Genomic DNA, 16,168 nt, shown 5'->3' with positions numbered 1-16,168 from the left:
GATGTGTGGCTCTGTAGCTTTCTTCAACTTCAAAGACATCTGTGCAAGTATTATCTTCTCCTTGTGTGCCCCTAAGGTACGCAGTGGTGCTGCTCTGTCAGAGGTAGGTAGCGAGGTTAAATACCCTATACAGTCCACAGGTGGAAGGCTTTTTTTGGGTAGATTTGGAATTTGCTATTACTTCTTCCAAATTCAGGCCTGACAAATGCAGATTTATGTTGTTCTGCAAGAAAGTTAAATACTGTGGCAGTTCACATCTCTTAGTTACAGTACCACCGGTCTCACAAGCTGATAAATCTCCGAGATAATTGCCTTTTTTTTTTGTTTCTTTGTTTGAAGACAGTTGTAGTCAGCCTGTCATTTTTGGTTCCTCTTAGGTTGCTCACAGTTATAATTCTTTATGGAAACTCTGTGAAGGCAAAAAATGGTTCATTCCTTTCTGCAGATCTGAAAACTGACTTCCAGGAGGGATTTATGTATGTTGAAGAGGAGACATATCTTGGACAATGTTGACATTTTGTTCAGATTTATTGGGATTTTGAGTAAGCAGGACCATGTACGTTTCCATTAATTTGCATTCTAATTTCAGAAAATTATCTTTGCTGATAATCCTTTTGTGTTGAAATAGTTCACTGTAGGATTTGAAACAGAGGAAAGAAATCTCACTTTCATGCTTAAATTACTTGAGTTTTGTGAGTGTTTTTTTTTTCCTTTATGCAGTTGCCACCTACTGCTGGGTCCCTCTCCATCATCACCATCCCCAGGCAGTTCAAGAAAAGTAAATCTTGGAAATACAGATGAAAAAATATGAGAGGATCCTCAAACCATGTGCTAGCTGGTTAAAAAGATCAGGGGCCTAGCAGACAGGTTTAATGAACTGGAAGTTGAATGGTGAACAACTGGATAGTTTTGTTGCGAAGTGGTTTGGGAAGACTTTGTTTCACTTTGAGCCAGGATGGTTCATTACCAGGCGAGTGCCATTTTGCATTTGGATCTGAGAGCAAAGCTCAAAAATTGCAGTGTGCCACCTGTCAAGGCATCTCTGTATTCCCTAAACCCACAGTTTAAGTAACTAAAAGGGTCTGAAAATTGACCTTTCCATGCAGATTGCCTAACACTCCTCACTGTTAGTACTGTAGCTGGTTTGCTTTGTGAATAGATCGAACATGTCTGCTGGCTGCAGCAGTTCTTTAAATGCAGCTGGGGCTGAGCCCCACAGCCTCGCATGTGTTTCATGGGTTGCCATTTAGAGCCAGCTGAGTTCTCATCATGAATATCCCCTTTCCCAGTCTCTCTTATGCTCCTCAGGAGGAGGCTGGCAGGCTGCTAAGCAGCACCCTCACCTGAGTGTTCAAAAGACCTGGACCAAGAGAGTGGCAGCAAACTGTGAACTGGGAAGCCACAGACAAGTTACTGGAGGAGGAGAGGAGCGGGAAAATGGTAATGGGAATCTCACCTAGACTATCTCATCTTCAGTACAGATCCAGTCCCCTATTGCTCCTCAACCTCAGAGTACCACTGGGGGAAGAGACTCCCCAATACTAGAGGGAGAAGAAAAGGATGAAAATGGGAGGGAAATGGACTCCCCCTGTTCTCCTCTCTGAACCTGCTGGATGATGCTATTCAAAGAAAAAGAAAATGTGTAGTTAGTTTGTGTCATAGAATCATAGAATCGTTTATGTTGGAAAAGACCTTTAAGATCATCCAGTCCAACCATTAACCTATACTACCAAGTCCACACTAAACCAATCAAGGGTAGGCTAGACTAAACCATGCCCCGAAGTGCCACATCTACCTGTTTTTGGAACACTTCCAGGGATGGTAACTCCACCACCTCTCTGGGCAGCTTGTTCCAATGTTTGACTACCCTTTCCATGAAGAAATGTTTCCTAATATCCAATCTAAACCTCCCCTGGTGCAGCTTGAGCCCATTTCCTCTCGTCCTATCGCTAACTACTTGGGAGAAGAGACCAACACCCACCTCACTACAACCTCCTTTCAGGTAGTTGTAGAGAGCAATAAGGTCACCCCTCAGCCTCCTCTTCTCTAGGCTAAACAGCCCCAGTTCCCTCAGCTGCTCCTCATAAGGCCTGTGCTCCAGACCCTTCACCAGCTTTGTTGCCCTTCTCTGAACACACTCCAGCACCTCGATGTCTTTCTTGTACTGAGGGGCCCAAAACTGGACACAGTATTCCAGGTGCGGCCTCACCAGCGCCGAGTCCCCCTGCTCCTGCTGGCCACACCATTCCTGATACAAGCCAGGATGCTGTTGGCCTTCTTGGCCACCTGGGCACACTGCTGGCTTATGTTCAGCCAGCTGTCTACCAACACCCCCAGGTCCTTTTTGGCCAGGCAGCTTTCCAGCCACTCTTCCCCAAGCCTGTAGCGTTGCATGTGTCCTCACAGACATGGTACATAAGGAAGGTTTCTCCAGCTTTCAGAGTATTTTTTCTGGGTAGAGGAGATGTTATGGGAAGAGAAACTAGGATTGTGTGAGTATTGTTATTACGTTGTTTGGCCTGGAACAGAGAAGCCATGTAGGGTTGAATAAAGGAACATACCTGAGGAAAGGACAGGTCAAACATGTAGCATTTGACATGCCATGTGAGAGTTGAACCCCACTGGACCATGCAGAATGGGTGCCAGAGAAACCGCATGAATTACAAGCCTGCTTAAGGATGGAGTAGGAGGAACCGAGGACCCCAGAGGGGAACCAGGCACAAGCCAGATAAGATGGATCTGCCTGATGCAGACTATAACAAGAGCTTCATGGACTCTAAAGTGTGGGCAGATAGTCTGCTGTGTGCCCAGTGGAGACTTGCTGAGATGGTGTGGTGATACCAGAGCGTTGCTTGTGTCTCCAGGTAACCCATGAGGGCTGGTGCAGCATAGAGGTTATGTGAGGGTGTCCAGGTGCACTGAGCCTGAGTAAAAGGAGCCAGAAGGGCTGACCTGAAGGCAGAAGCTGCGTAAGGGGATGGGCCACGGGCTCTGTGAAAGCTGAGACTGAGCTGAAACTCTTCCTCGGAAGGTTTTCTTTCCTTTCTTTGAGCAGGATCGCTGCCTGCAGGGGCAGGAAGTTAGACTGGGCCACCCCCAAGCAGCACCAAGAGTCACCTCCCACACGGACTAGGCACGTTCTTCTCCATTTCAAATTTTGCACATGCTGGGTGTGGGGTACAACTGAATACAGTAGGATTTTTTTTCTGCATAAGTGGGAAGAGTGTATGCAGCTGCCCTGGAAGAACCTGGTGGTTTATGAAGTCAAGAGGCAGTTGTTAAGCACTAGGCTCATTTCCTCTGCTTTGGGCATCTTACTTTCCTATTTTTAGTTGTCTGGTCATGCACTGTGTTTCGCATAGGACCCTGATTCCTTTCATTGTACAGAATGGTTTCCCACAAGGAGGAAAAAGCAAGGGCTAGAGGAGGAACTTGGAATCTGTAATTTCTGAGCTTTGGCTGCTTGACTTCAATTTCAAACAAGTAATTTTAATTGAGGGCCTTAAAAATCTGCTGTTCCTTAAATAGGAAGTCTATGTTTGCTTTGGAAGTGAGTGAATCACAACAGTGTTCTCTGTGTCTGTAACTGTTTTCTGTTTATGAGTAAACCAAAAGCAATATTTGCATTGTGGAGCTCTGGATTTTCCTACGGGTGTTTCTCATTGTGGGAGCTGAAAAGCTGTGCTGGCAATACTGCCCAAGTAGTGCCTGAAGAAGGGGTCATAGAGTCTTCTGAATTTAAGTGTACTGGGGGCAGGAGGTACTGCCTCTCCAGTTTGCAGTCCAGCCTAATTGAGAGTTGGCATTATAAATGACTGATCCAGGTGCCTTTCTAACTATGTAATAGAAGCATTTGGTCAAGCTTTTAAATAAAAAAACCCAAACAAACAAACCCCTGCAGGCAGGGTAAGAAGATACAGACTGAGCAGACTGAAAGAAGAGAGTCAGAAAAACTGGGATTCCTCTCATCTGTCTTTAGTCCTGTTCAAATTAAGCACCTTATATGAATTAGTTCTTCACTCTCCCTTTCTACAGACAGAGAGGGGATGTGCCTCCATCGTGTCATTTATCCTGTGTGTAAAGCAGGGGGGAGCTTCAATACCTCCAGGCATTGAGAGGAGACGTCCAACTCCTCCTTTACTGAAAACGAAGAGAGGGTAGTAATGAACTCAGGCTAAGCGAAAACTTTCAGGTAGCTGCACGTTGGTGTGGGGAAATCAAGGCCTTCAGTAACTTTACTGTCTGTGTTAGACCACAGCGGTATGCTAAAAGCAGCCTGCCAGAAGAAATACATAATGTATCATTTAATTTGAAAGGAAGAGATAGGGGAAAACCCACAATCAGGGAATAAGCAGAAAGAATGTCAAAAAATCTAGCTCCTACGTGTTCCCTGTAGAAGAAGGAAGACTTAAAATATATTCCTCTTTAGACTGCACGTCTACAAAATGTCTTTTGGAGAATATCCAGTTAGGTGTTACATGTGCAGAAATTACTTATGGATGGTGATGCTGAAATCTTGAGGAGCTGTTTTGTAACTCATACCCAGTATTCTTCAATCATGTAATTAACTTCTAAATCTCTGCTGTGATTTTTTGTTACTGCATGTTGCATGTGCAATATTCATGCTTCACTTGGAACTTCATTAGATAAATCAAGGAAAGAAGCACAGAGCAGACACAGATGCAATTGTACATAGTGGAAGGCAGCTGTGACAGCAGGATGGGATCGCCTGTGGGGCTTACACCTCCATGTTAGCTAGCTTGCTTCCCACGCAAAATGGTGTATGAATGCAGTCAGTTTAGGTTATAAGCTTTAGGCATCGTAATGATGTCTGAGAAATAAAGACAGTTACTCATTTCTGCAGTGTATGCATATGCTGTATAGTTTCATTACAGTAGCAAGTACATTACCAGTGTAAGGAATATTTATTGGTGTTTGATTTTTGTGTCTGAAGGCTCTGTAGCACTAGCAAGGAATCATTTTTCATTTAAAGAGTGGTTGCAACTTTCACTTTGTGCTTTTACAAATCACTTCTTGTTGTTGGGAAATAAAAGTGCCCACCTTCATGTCTTTCCTGAGACCACACTTGACGTATGTTCAATGTATCCACCAGACCATCAAAAGGTATTGATAAATCACAAGGAGTTCAGAGAATAGCAGCCATTTTTGACACATCTCTTTGGAGAGAAGGTTAAAAACCAAAAGTACATTGTTTGTGGGAAAGGACAAAGGCTGAGAGACACAATGCTTGAAAATATTAGAGCCATGAACAGAAAGGATGCAAAGGGGTTTCTTTAATGTTGGTAATTTAATTGGGAAGAATGGCATGAAACAGGGAAGAGGATACTTTATGTTGAATGCAGGAAATCTGTGATGTACAAGCCTTTCTAGGTGTACAATGATGCTCCAACAGTGGAAGCCATCTATGAATTCCAAATAGGCTTAGAATAGTTTCTATAACACAGACTAGAATAAATATTTGATGTCTTTTTTCCCTTTCCTCCCTTCTGCAATTTTATGTGTATATATGGGTGCACCAAAGAAGACTTCTGGAAGAAAGGAAAATGTTGTTAGATGCACTGCAGCCTTTTTACTGAGAAAATGTCTTTGCCAGAAACAAAATGTTGCATCTTGCATTGCGCTCCAAAAGAGGTGACATGAGAGGTTTTCATGGTATTTGGTAGCTGCAAGTTTAACAACTAACATCCTTAGAGAAAGCTTTCTTCCACCTGGGCTTCCATAATGTGTCTCTGTGGAGCAAGAAAAGGAAAGGTTTCTGAGGAGAGGAGATGCCTGTTATTAGAGCAACTGATCTGGTTTGAAAACCAGACTGTTTTTCAGGCGTACAACCACCTGAAGCAGCTGAAAACCAAATCACAGTTTTGTAACTAACAGCTTTGATGTTTTGAGGCATTGATATTGATATTAATTGATATTAAGTACTGAGACTAAGTCTTTGAAACAACCTGAGGACTATCAGAACCTGTATGAATTACTGTTCTTAATCCCAATTCCATAAGGAAAAGAGCAGGACGGAGCCAAAACAGTTGCTGGTTTCCAGAATGTGTGCAGTTCTGGGGTTCATGAGTTTCCATTTGGGAGCTCAGTTCACTCCTTTTTGAAGTTTTTGTTCTTCTGTGTTTCTAGAGCTATATCTGTTGCTTGTTTCAGGAGAGGATGGCCTTTCAATGGCTGTAATTACGCTCTTTGTGCTTCTTCTGGGTGATAACTTGCTGCTTATTGAGCTGCTATTCTGAGCAGAAAAGAAATGTGGTGGTTGAGAAGGAGCCTTACTCGTCAGAATTTGGGAATACTCAGATTTGCAGCAGAGCTTGGTCGAGCAGAGTCAGATATTTCCACTGTAATGCATTTATTTGTAAAATATTCATGTGCATGATTTTGCCAAGCAAATGGTGAGCAACCAGGAATTTTTGTGGAGTTGTCGGTGAACAGACCTCTGCATGACCTACAAGAGGAGCTACCCTGGGCTTTAGCCCATCTTCATGGTTCCCATCTCCATATCCAGCTCCATCTCTCAGACTTAATACCTAGTTTAAATCCCCTAGTCCAAAACTGGTTGTTGGGGTCACAGAGTTTAAAGCTTGAAGTGCCTAGTGCAGGAGAGTAATTTGTGATCTTAAGGTCTGTGGGGTGGGGTTAGCACATGAGCCCTACGAGCCCTTTCTATGTACATTTGCACCCTAGTTGCTTATTATATGTCAGCAGTCCTTAGTGCTCAAGCTATCACTACCTTCAGCCACAATAATTAGTCCCCATTCTGGATGTGTTGTTAAACTGAAGTATTTTATGGAAATTAAAACTGCTTCTAGAAGTATGTGGTTGTGTTATGGGATTTTCTTTCTGGCCCTACAGAACTGAAAAATGCTTTTCTTTTCACTCACTGAGTTTTCAAAATTAAATTCAAAAGCACACTGATTTCAGCCTTAAATTCTAGAAGGATGGGTGGTCATTAATTTAGGTGTATTTTATGTATCCTCTTGAAGTGAGATTACAGTCTTCAGTTTCAATTTTTTTATTTCCATTTAGGTCAGATCACTCTGGCAGAGCACAAGTCAGTCCTCAAATTCTGATGCATCAGGAAAATAGAAAGGGGTCCAGGTTCTCACCCTGGTTTTCTCCTGAGCTCACATGGATTGACCTTGCTTTGTTCAGCTGGCACACATTTTTGCATTGATGGATTTTTGGAAACCATCCAGTGTTAGATATCTTACACATCTCATCTGTACTAGCAAGGGTCACAGTGAATTACTAAGCTTGAGCGAAGAGAGAGAGCTTATTTTCTTTCTACTGCAGAAAGAAATGTAAAAACAAAATGTTTTCCGTCAGATTTTAAAATTACTAATTACCAGTGAAAACATTTTCTTCTATTTTAATATTTAATGGTACTACACTTAATTATATTGCAGAACTGAAGTGCACGCTTTGCTCCCTGCTCTTTGGTTTTATGAATAATTCTCTGAGTTGCTTGAACTTGATAATTTTTTGAGAAGCAATATAAAAAATGTCCTTTTAATCATCAGCCTATAACATATACACAAAAGTTGAGGGTCGCCCTTCTGTAAAAGATGCACACAAACACTTCATTTGCTGTGACTTGTCCCTTTTGGCTCAATGCATAAAGCTGAGCACATGGTCTTAGTCTTTGCAGTAGCAGTGTCTAGGGTAATGAACCAAAAAGGATTGATGTAGGTACTGCTAAGATGAAATTTCTCAGTAACACGCAAATCTGTGGCGTTGAAGTCCAGCCAGTGCATTATGGATTAAAGTAAGGCTCAATTAAAGATGAGAGAAAATTACTGGCAGTCTTTCCAGAACTGATTGCAAGAATTGGGGGGGAACCAACATGCACTTGAGCATCAAAGCGCACATTTTGTCTGTGCAGACTTCAGTCCTTTTACAAGATGTTGTTTGGAAATACTAATCAGCAGCATGATGATAGGAATAGGGATTTGGTGTTTTGTCAGAGCACTGGCCACGGCTCAGATTATGCCTTTAAATTTAACAGGGGTACCCCAGAGGCTCTGCAAGCAGTCAAGACACCAAATCCCCAAGGTGATACTACCCGAATCCATCAAACAGCTTTTGTTAAGCAGGTGCACGTTTGCCAGATGTTGACAGAGCACAGTCCTGATTTCATTCTTTGGAATAAATCTGCAAAAACACCACATGAGCTCCTTTGGTTGGTTCCCAGAGCTTTCGTAATAACATGATACCAGTTAGAATGTCTCTCACTCCCCAAGTTCAACATTGAGTGTGTCCACTGTAGTACAATTTTAACTTTAGTTGATTAAATTTACCTAACAAAGATGACTTGGAGATGCTTTTACCCATCAAATTAGCTGAGAATGCAAATAATTGTTCTGGCATCTTCTTCTTCTGTTTGTTATGCATGCGATGACCACTTCCGTCAAACATTGAGGGTCTCTTGAATTCACCTGCTATTTGCCTTGCCAGCCTCTTTAGTCCCTATATTTTACAAAATATATGGCTTAAGAAAACTAGTAATTACAGAGTCTCCAGTAATAACATTTTGTACTTATTAATAGAGATAATACTGACAGACCATTACACTTTCAAAAATAAACATAACAGCAATTGTAACAGCACCAGCATGGAGTAGTCATTTTACTCTTTTCAAGCTATGTACAAAGGAATATGCCTTTCTCTACTTCAGTTTGAGTACGATGTCTTTTGACTTGACTTCAGAAGAGCATCTACTGACCCAGAGCAGTTGCTGCTTTTTTGCTGTTGATCAATAAGTGTTAATTCATGTAGCAATCTGTGAAATATGAAGCAGAAGCAGTCCAGTTCATGTCCAGTCCAACTGGAGATGTCAGTTTGATAGGTCATGTCTTGTACCTTGTGACAATCTTGAAAGGAAAGGTGTTTATATTTGGGTTACTTGAAGACATTTAATAATTTGTCATACTGTATATCCCTGAAGTCCGAGGAGGAATATGTATTAGTGTGTGAACACACACTGGGTACCCAGTATAAGTTTTCACTTATAGAAAACTGAACAGAGAACACTGGAATATACTAGATCTTTTTACCTATATCTTAGGGCTACAATCCCATTTTTTCTTACACGTTTCCTTCAGATCTTTCTATTCATCTTTGTTCTTGTATGTTTTTGCTTGCTGGATACATTTTAGAAGGTGTACAGGCAAAAAAGAGAAGGTGATAACCAATACTTTAACACATTTTGTTGTATTTTGAAAGGCTTTTCTTGGTGTGGAGAGAGGAATATTCTGGGTGCTGCTTCTATCGGTACAAACTAAAGGTCTTCAGGCTGTTGACCAGACAGTTGTGATGGGACCAGGATAGTCAGTCGAGGGCACAGTGACTGTCATGCTGCTCCATAGAAAGGCCTTGGGGATGCTGCCCTGCTCCAGGCTCTCTTTCAGGGTGCTGGCAAACTGCGGGGGATTGGAGCTGACACTACATTCTTCCCCAGTCCAACATTCAGATGATGAACATAGCCCACTTCTTCTTCCATTTACAGTGACGCAACGGAACAGCTCTGTTGGTCCTGGCAGGGAGGGTTCATAGCTGTTGAACTGCAGTGCAGTGTCTAGCACCTTCCTCTCCTATTGATTCCGTTTGGAAGCTGATGGAGCTTCGTGGGGTGGTACTGAACCATTGGCGGAAGGCGTATGCAAGACATATGTGTAACTTGCACCATAGGAGATGGCCTTGAAAGATGGTTTCTGTACAAATTCAGCAGAGACTAAGTTCAGCAACAGCCCACAGAGAGTAAATTTTAAAAAGATCCATGCATCAAAAACATGTAACTCATATATTTTGAGAACAGTGGGGGGAGCACATGGGTGTCCACCTTGGTTTCGATTTGTAGTGCCCTACATGGTGTAGAAAGCACATTTTCATAGATTCCAAATCCCGAGGGGCTCAGCTTGACCTTCTAGTGTGCACAGCACAGGCCGGAAATGCAGAGTCTGCAGAGCAGATATATTATTGTTTCTGCATCTGCCTCATGACTTCTTTTTGAGTTAACATCTCTTTTTCAGGAAGATTTACTCTATTTTGATCTAAAGCCTGCATAATAGCCTAATTAGAAAGCTGTTCTGTTCTCATGATATACTGCCTCTAGTGCTAGTCATTAGAGATGTTTGATCCGGAGTAGCTTTCACTCCGGTGGGAGAGAGAACAACCCATTGGATGTTATTTTTGGAACCTGCTTTCCAAGATAGTTTGCTAAAACCCAGATTTTGTAAGTGCTCTGACACACTGTGAAATCTTTGTTTGCATCCTGTATGTTATTTGAAGAAGTAGACTGAGACTTGGAGCAATTTGCTTAATGTGCCTGATGGAGTGAGACTCTTTAGTGTTGCTTCCTGCTGAGTTTTTATTAAGGCAGAAGCTGTGGTCTGTAGTTTAGCTGAGCTCAGAGCCAAATGCCTAGAACGTTAGATCGGGCCCTTTTAGCTTTTGTAGGTGATAGTAAATAAATAACGTACACCTCTTTATTTGCTGCTGCACATAGATGAATTGGCACATCTAATTTGTTGCTGTAGCTCTTTCTATTAGATTTTTGCTAAGTGCATAGAGCCTTCAATCATACTTTTTCAGCTTGGAAAAAGTCGTTTGTTTCCTCCTACCCCAATAACTGGCAGCGTACTCTCTTTTTCTCACTGCTAAGGGACATATTGCCAGCAGAGAGAAGTGGAGGCTATAACAGAAGGAGATGAAGACAACGAAGGCTGCTGCTGTTGTAAGCCCGGGCACTTGCCTCACTTGCTGTCATGTAATGCAGCCTTTAACCTCCGATGGCTGACATGGGAAATAACTCGAACCCAGTACATCCTGGAAGGATATAGCATCATTGATAACAACGCTGCAACAATGCTGCAAGTGTTCGATCTGCGGAGAATACTTATCAGATACTATATAAAGGTAAACTCTTTGGTAAAGTGGACTATATTCCTAGGCAGGTTTGTCAAAAAGAACGAATGCTTGGCCATGTGTTAGAAATAGCATTTGAAGTTTTGGCTTTATATTTATACATTTACTACCGGCAGTCAGACTGACTTAATGTTAGATAGGGATAATTAATTTATATCTCCCTTTGCTACATTTGATTCTGACCACTTATAGTTAGTACAAAAGATTGCTGGCATGCTTAAGCAGAAATCAAGAAGGTGAGTTAACATCCTCTAGCAATAAAGTCAGAGGAAGCATTCTTACAAAGCAAAACTTCAACGGCAGTTTGTTGTTTCTTCTCGACTTGGCCTTTTCACTGTTTCTTCTGGCAAAAAAAAAAAAAAAAAGATCAACAAGCATGAAGTTCTTGGGAAATCTCTGAAAAGCTGTTTCTCGAATATACCTTTTAGTAGTGCAAACCCCCTTCCTACCTGCTGTTTTACAAATACACTACAACATATTTGAAGTTGTTTTATTCCATTGATTAAACAGCAATTCATTTACATCACTTCTATATTTGGGCTGTTCTTAAGATCACAATGATCACACAGATATTAATTTGTCAAAATAATTGAACCTTATAGTCTAGCAGGACATCTTCATCCTCTGCCAAAGCCTTTCCAGTCCAGCAAATGAAGAAATCCCTGAGCTTTATTGTATTCTACTGAAGCAACAAGAACCAGATGCTGCCTCCTGTGCCATTGGTACTGCCACGAAGCTGCTCACTAAAGCTCCCAACCATCCATGACATCTCCTTCCTACTTACATCTCTGCAATTGTAAAAATCCTGTCAACCTTACAGAGAGACCTGTTGTCAATAAATTAATCACCTTTTTCGCAAATGAGCCAATGCACTAAAAACAAGATCATTGCCTCACAAAGCTGCTTTGATCATGCAGTTGATTACTTCGTAAAATGCAGACTGGGATTTCATAAATAATTTTACGTGCAGTAGGGCCTGGTAACCAACCTACTTTGTTGTTTAATTAATTAATTAGAAACAAAACTGCATGTGAGCATGATTTTTTCATTTTAGAAGTGGGTTTTGTGGCTATAAATTAAATTGGTTTTAAGCAATGTATCTAAACTTAAAAAAAAAAAAAAAGCCTTCTTTAAACTGAAATGAATATGTTGCTACAATTGCTTCGCTTTACTTTAAAAGGTAACCTGAACATAAACTGCTGCAAGCTGATATATGACTCAGCTTTTGATGGCGAATGAGGCTGAAAAAAGTCCCAGTCTAAGCTGCAATCAAATCAGCAGCTTATTAGTTTAAAGCAGTGAAGAATTGTGCTTTGTAATCTGGAACTTTTTTAGTGCATTCAAGTCAACTAATATGTAGGGGACTTGTGGAAAGTGTGAGGTTCGTCCCATAGGAAGTAAAACTTAACTGAAAGGTAGTTCAGGGCTTCTGGTTCTACCTGAGAAGCAGCTGACATAGGTAAGATGGCTTAGACAAGCTTTTGTCCCATATGATACGGGTGTGGTTAATTGATGCTGTTTTGAGTAAAAGGGAGGTGGGTTACATGATCTCCACGCTACTGAGGTATGCTGTGGCTCCATCTCCACTGCATGCAGATCTTGTGTCCACCACCTATGGCTTTGACGGTGTGAAAATTGAATCTCTTCTGGTTGGATTTAGTTGAGCCAGTATTATAACACTGCATGTATAGATCTGCATTCTTAGAAAGGCATCAGCCCTTTAATCTACTTCCCTTCTTAGGGAAGGATGAACAGAAGATAACAATAACCTGTTGGCAGCTTCGATATTAGCCTGGGCTGGGGCTCCCTTCAGCCAAGGGAAAGCGCGCTCAGGAGATCCCTTCTTTAGAATGACACTTCCCAAAAGTAAGCTATATGGAGATTTTCTTCTCCTATTCTTCAAGTTATTAGTTTATTCCATAAACAGGAGTTTTGATAAGATTTGGTAAAATCCTTAGTAGAGCCTTGGAAGGTAAGAAGATTATATTATGTATCAGATCAGCTGTCATCCTGTTTATTTAGTACTTTCCTCCAGATAAACAATACCAGAAACAGAGGTGAGAATTCATTCCTTCCCAGCTCGCTCTTATGGGGGAATCTGGAGCTGTAAAGACCATGTGCAATTTCACCGTGACCATTTTAAAGCCCTGCAACTTTCATTTTAATGATGTAGGAAAGTAATTGTAAGAAGAACTCTAGTTAATGCAGTATTCAGGTCACGCAAATCACAAACTCAGAAAACAGACTGGAGTTTCAGCAGCAACCGCACTTCCATTGCACTGAGCATTTGGAGTGCTTCTAGTTTATTCTTTGTAGCTTACAATATCGTAAATATTTACCGTATTATTTCTGAATTGCCATATAGCTGAGGATGTACTTGTGCACAAAACATATCTAGGAAGAGCTACTAAGAGAAGAATTTAATTAGGTGGCAGAAGTTTTTGCTGGTTTTGCGTCTGATCGCGAGTCTGATTTTTTCCCCAGCTGAATGTGCTTCTTTGTAAACGCAGGTGAGAATAGTAAAAAAGGCAAATTGTATGTTGAAGATCAACAAAGAAAACATATGTCTTGTTTCAGTTCTCCTGTCCTTCAAGAATAATTACCATATTGGTCTTTTAAACAATGAGTTGCACTAAGCATCTTATTTCTAATGTATTTATTTCAACTGCAGTTTCATTGACAGCCTAGAAAGGCCCGTATTTCTTCTTATAAAAGGATTTTTATTCTCCACAAATAAAGTGGGTCAGCTCCTGTAGCCCTTCTGCATATATTTTGAAATCATTTCCTGCCCAACTACTGTGATATTTTTGCCTTGTGCCTCCTCCATCTCTTCTCAATATATTCTTATTTAAATATCTTTTAGTATTCAAGAAGTCTGCATTTGCTGAGTGCAGTGTTTTCAGCTCTATTGTTTCTGCATGAATCTTTTTTAAAGATTGTATTGTTCTCCACATGCCAAGAAATTAAAGGTCCATCCTTAGTCTGTATCTGTCTGACTTCTCTTTTTCCTCTGGAGCTTAATTTTCCTCTTGCTTGTGTATTTATGTACAATTTGAAAGATAAACTGTGAAGGGCGTCTGGGATTTTTAAAAGGGCTGCTGGTGCTTCTGTCTTTTTTAATCCATCATGTTTTCATTTTATACATTTATCTGCTTAATAATATTTCCATTGCGTGGGTAAAGTAGAACTACATCATCTTCAGTCATGTTCACTTGCCACTCATTTGCTTTGGAATTCAGTTCTAAATGATATATTAAAACAAAAATTATAATCATAAAACATTATAATGGGACTTTCCAGCTGATGCCACCATCCTTTGCAGCACTGGAACTTCTCCTTAAATTTCATATTCTTTTGAAAATATGCTTTAAATTTGGTTCAGATAGATTATTTTATTTTACTTTATTTATTATTATTTTAATGGCTCCAGACACAGCGGTTAGAAGAACTTGAACTTAGAAACCCAGGCACAGATACGAGGTACGAGTCTTGCTGCTTTCTTATATTTCTGCATTTTGTAATGCAGAGCTCCTGCTGAATGCTGCTCCTCCTTCGGTGCTTTAAAAGCAAACTCAGTTACATTAGTTATCAGCTTCTTAAGCCAACATATAAGAAATAATCCATTATTCTTTACTGGCCTCATCAACAAATAAAAGCAGTGATGCTACTAAATGCAGAAAGAAAACAGCAATTAAAACAGGAGTTTTCAGACTTGTGTTGTACACATCTGTCAGATCTCACCTTTGTGGTTAAATTGTGCTGGAACTGTTTGTTTAAGAATTAGGAAAGCTTCATTGCCCAGAAAACAGGAAGTCCATGGAGGAAAAAAGAGTCCTATTTTGAGCATGTGACCATCTACTACTATTTTTTCAAAATATGCCTCGACTTTTATCCATATCACCTTCTTGGTATTAGACTCTAGAACTCCACTAGTATTCAGTAATTAATATGTTTGAATGCTGGAACTCTGTATTCCTACTATAGTCTATTGTTTGTATTAATTTTCCTATAAGGCAGAAGGGTATTAAAAATATGACTCCTTTTTCTGTTGTCTGCTATTTAGATACCAATATATTATCATCCTTCTAACTTGAACAGTTTTGTGAAGCAATGATGCCAAGCAGTAAAAAATAGGAAAAATAGGTACCATTATGGGCAGTTAGTGTGGTCCTATTTATTTTCTTTTGTGTAAAATATATCTGCTTTAATCAGAGATATAGTGACTAATGTTTGCACATTTTGTCAACAGAGTATAATATACTTTACAGCAAGTTCTCCCAAAATCCTTGACTGGATAAAAGACGAATCCATCCAAAAGATACTGCAGCCTTATGCAAAGTGGCATTATATTGAACGTGACCTTGCAATGTTTAACATTAACATAGACGAAGATTATGTTCCGTGTCTCCAAGGAATAACAAGAGCTAGTTTCTGCAGTGTTTATCTGGACTGGATTCAGTTCTGTGCTAGGAAAAGGGTGGAGGTAAGCTTGCATTATTTTTTTTTAGTAGTAGTAGTTTTAATTCTTGGAATAGGAGTTAAATGATGCATGGTTACTCTTTTGCTTGCTCATGATTAATACAATAAAATTTATTTCATTTAAGCTGTCATATTTAACATAAAAGGAAAATATATGTTTTGTGGAATGGAAAAAACATATTTTGGAACCTACCCTTGTGCAAAATCTGAGTTTTAAGGAGGGTTACTCTTTGACTACAGAACCAATTCCTTATTGTGCACACTTCCAACACTTAATTTCATCATCTCTAAAAAGCATGGATATAATAAGTGTTCGCAGAAGTATTGCTGGAGCAGGCTCTGTTCCAGGAATGTCATCATTCCTTCAGTGTTGCCAGTGTTTGGGTACCCTTTCCAAACATTTGCAATGTTTGTGTACCCTTTCCAAACATTTGCCTATGTTTGGGTACAGTCTTCAAATGGTAGGGAAGTACATAGCAAACTCACTGCTAGTATAGGTCACTTCTGAGAGCTCATAATTCAAATGTGAACCATGCCACAAAACCATGTGAAATTACCACACAGCTCTGGAAGGACAAGGGCAGGTTTACAGCTACACATTCACATGGTCTGAGCCACTAAGATTACTGATGGTCAGCAATATTTGTCAGAAATGCACTACTGTATTTCCATGGAATACTCAAAATAGCCCAGAGGGAGAATACAATTTCAAACAAGCTTATTGCCTCGATTTAATTTTCTGATT

At 40.4% G+C, this 16,168-nt stretch overlaps 1 protein-coding gene across 1 annotated transcript in view; it reads left to right on the top strand.

Annotated features, from left to right (window-relative positions):
* Positions 1-16,168, top strand: part of PCNX2 (pecanex 2) — a 164,026-nt gene that overhangs the window by 127,861 nt on the left and 19,997 nt on the right. The window contains exons 26-27 of the mRNA XM_075707554.1: positions 10,682-10,935; positions 15,194-15,427. Coding sequence (XP_075563669.1) covers positions 10,682-10,935; positions 15,194-15,427 — 488 coding nt within the window. The remainder of the gene's footprint in view (positions 1-10,681; positions 10,936-15,193; positions 15,428-16,168) is intronic.

This window comes from Pelecanus crispus, chromosome 3 (genome assembly GCF_030463565.1).
Source record: "Pelecanus crispus isolate bPelCri1 chromosome 3, bPelCri1.pri, whole genome shotgun sequence".
Taxonomy (NCBI): Eukaryota; Metazoa; Chordata; class Aves; order Pelecaniformes; family Pelecanidae; genus Pelecanus; species Pelecanus crispus.
This window is presented reverse-complemented; position numbering and strand designations above follow the sequence as displayed.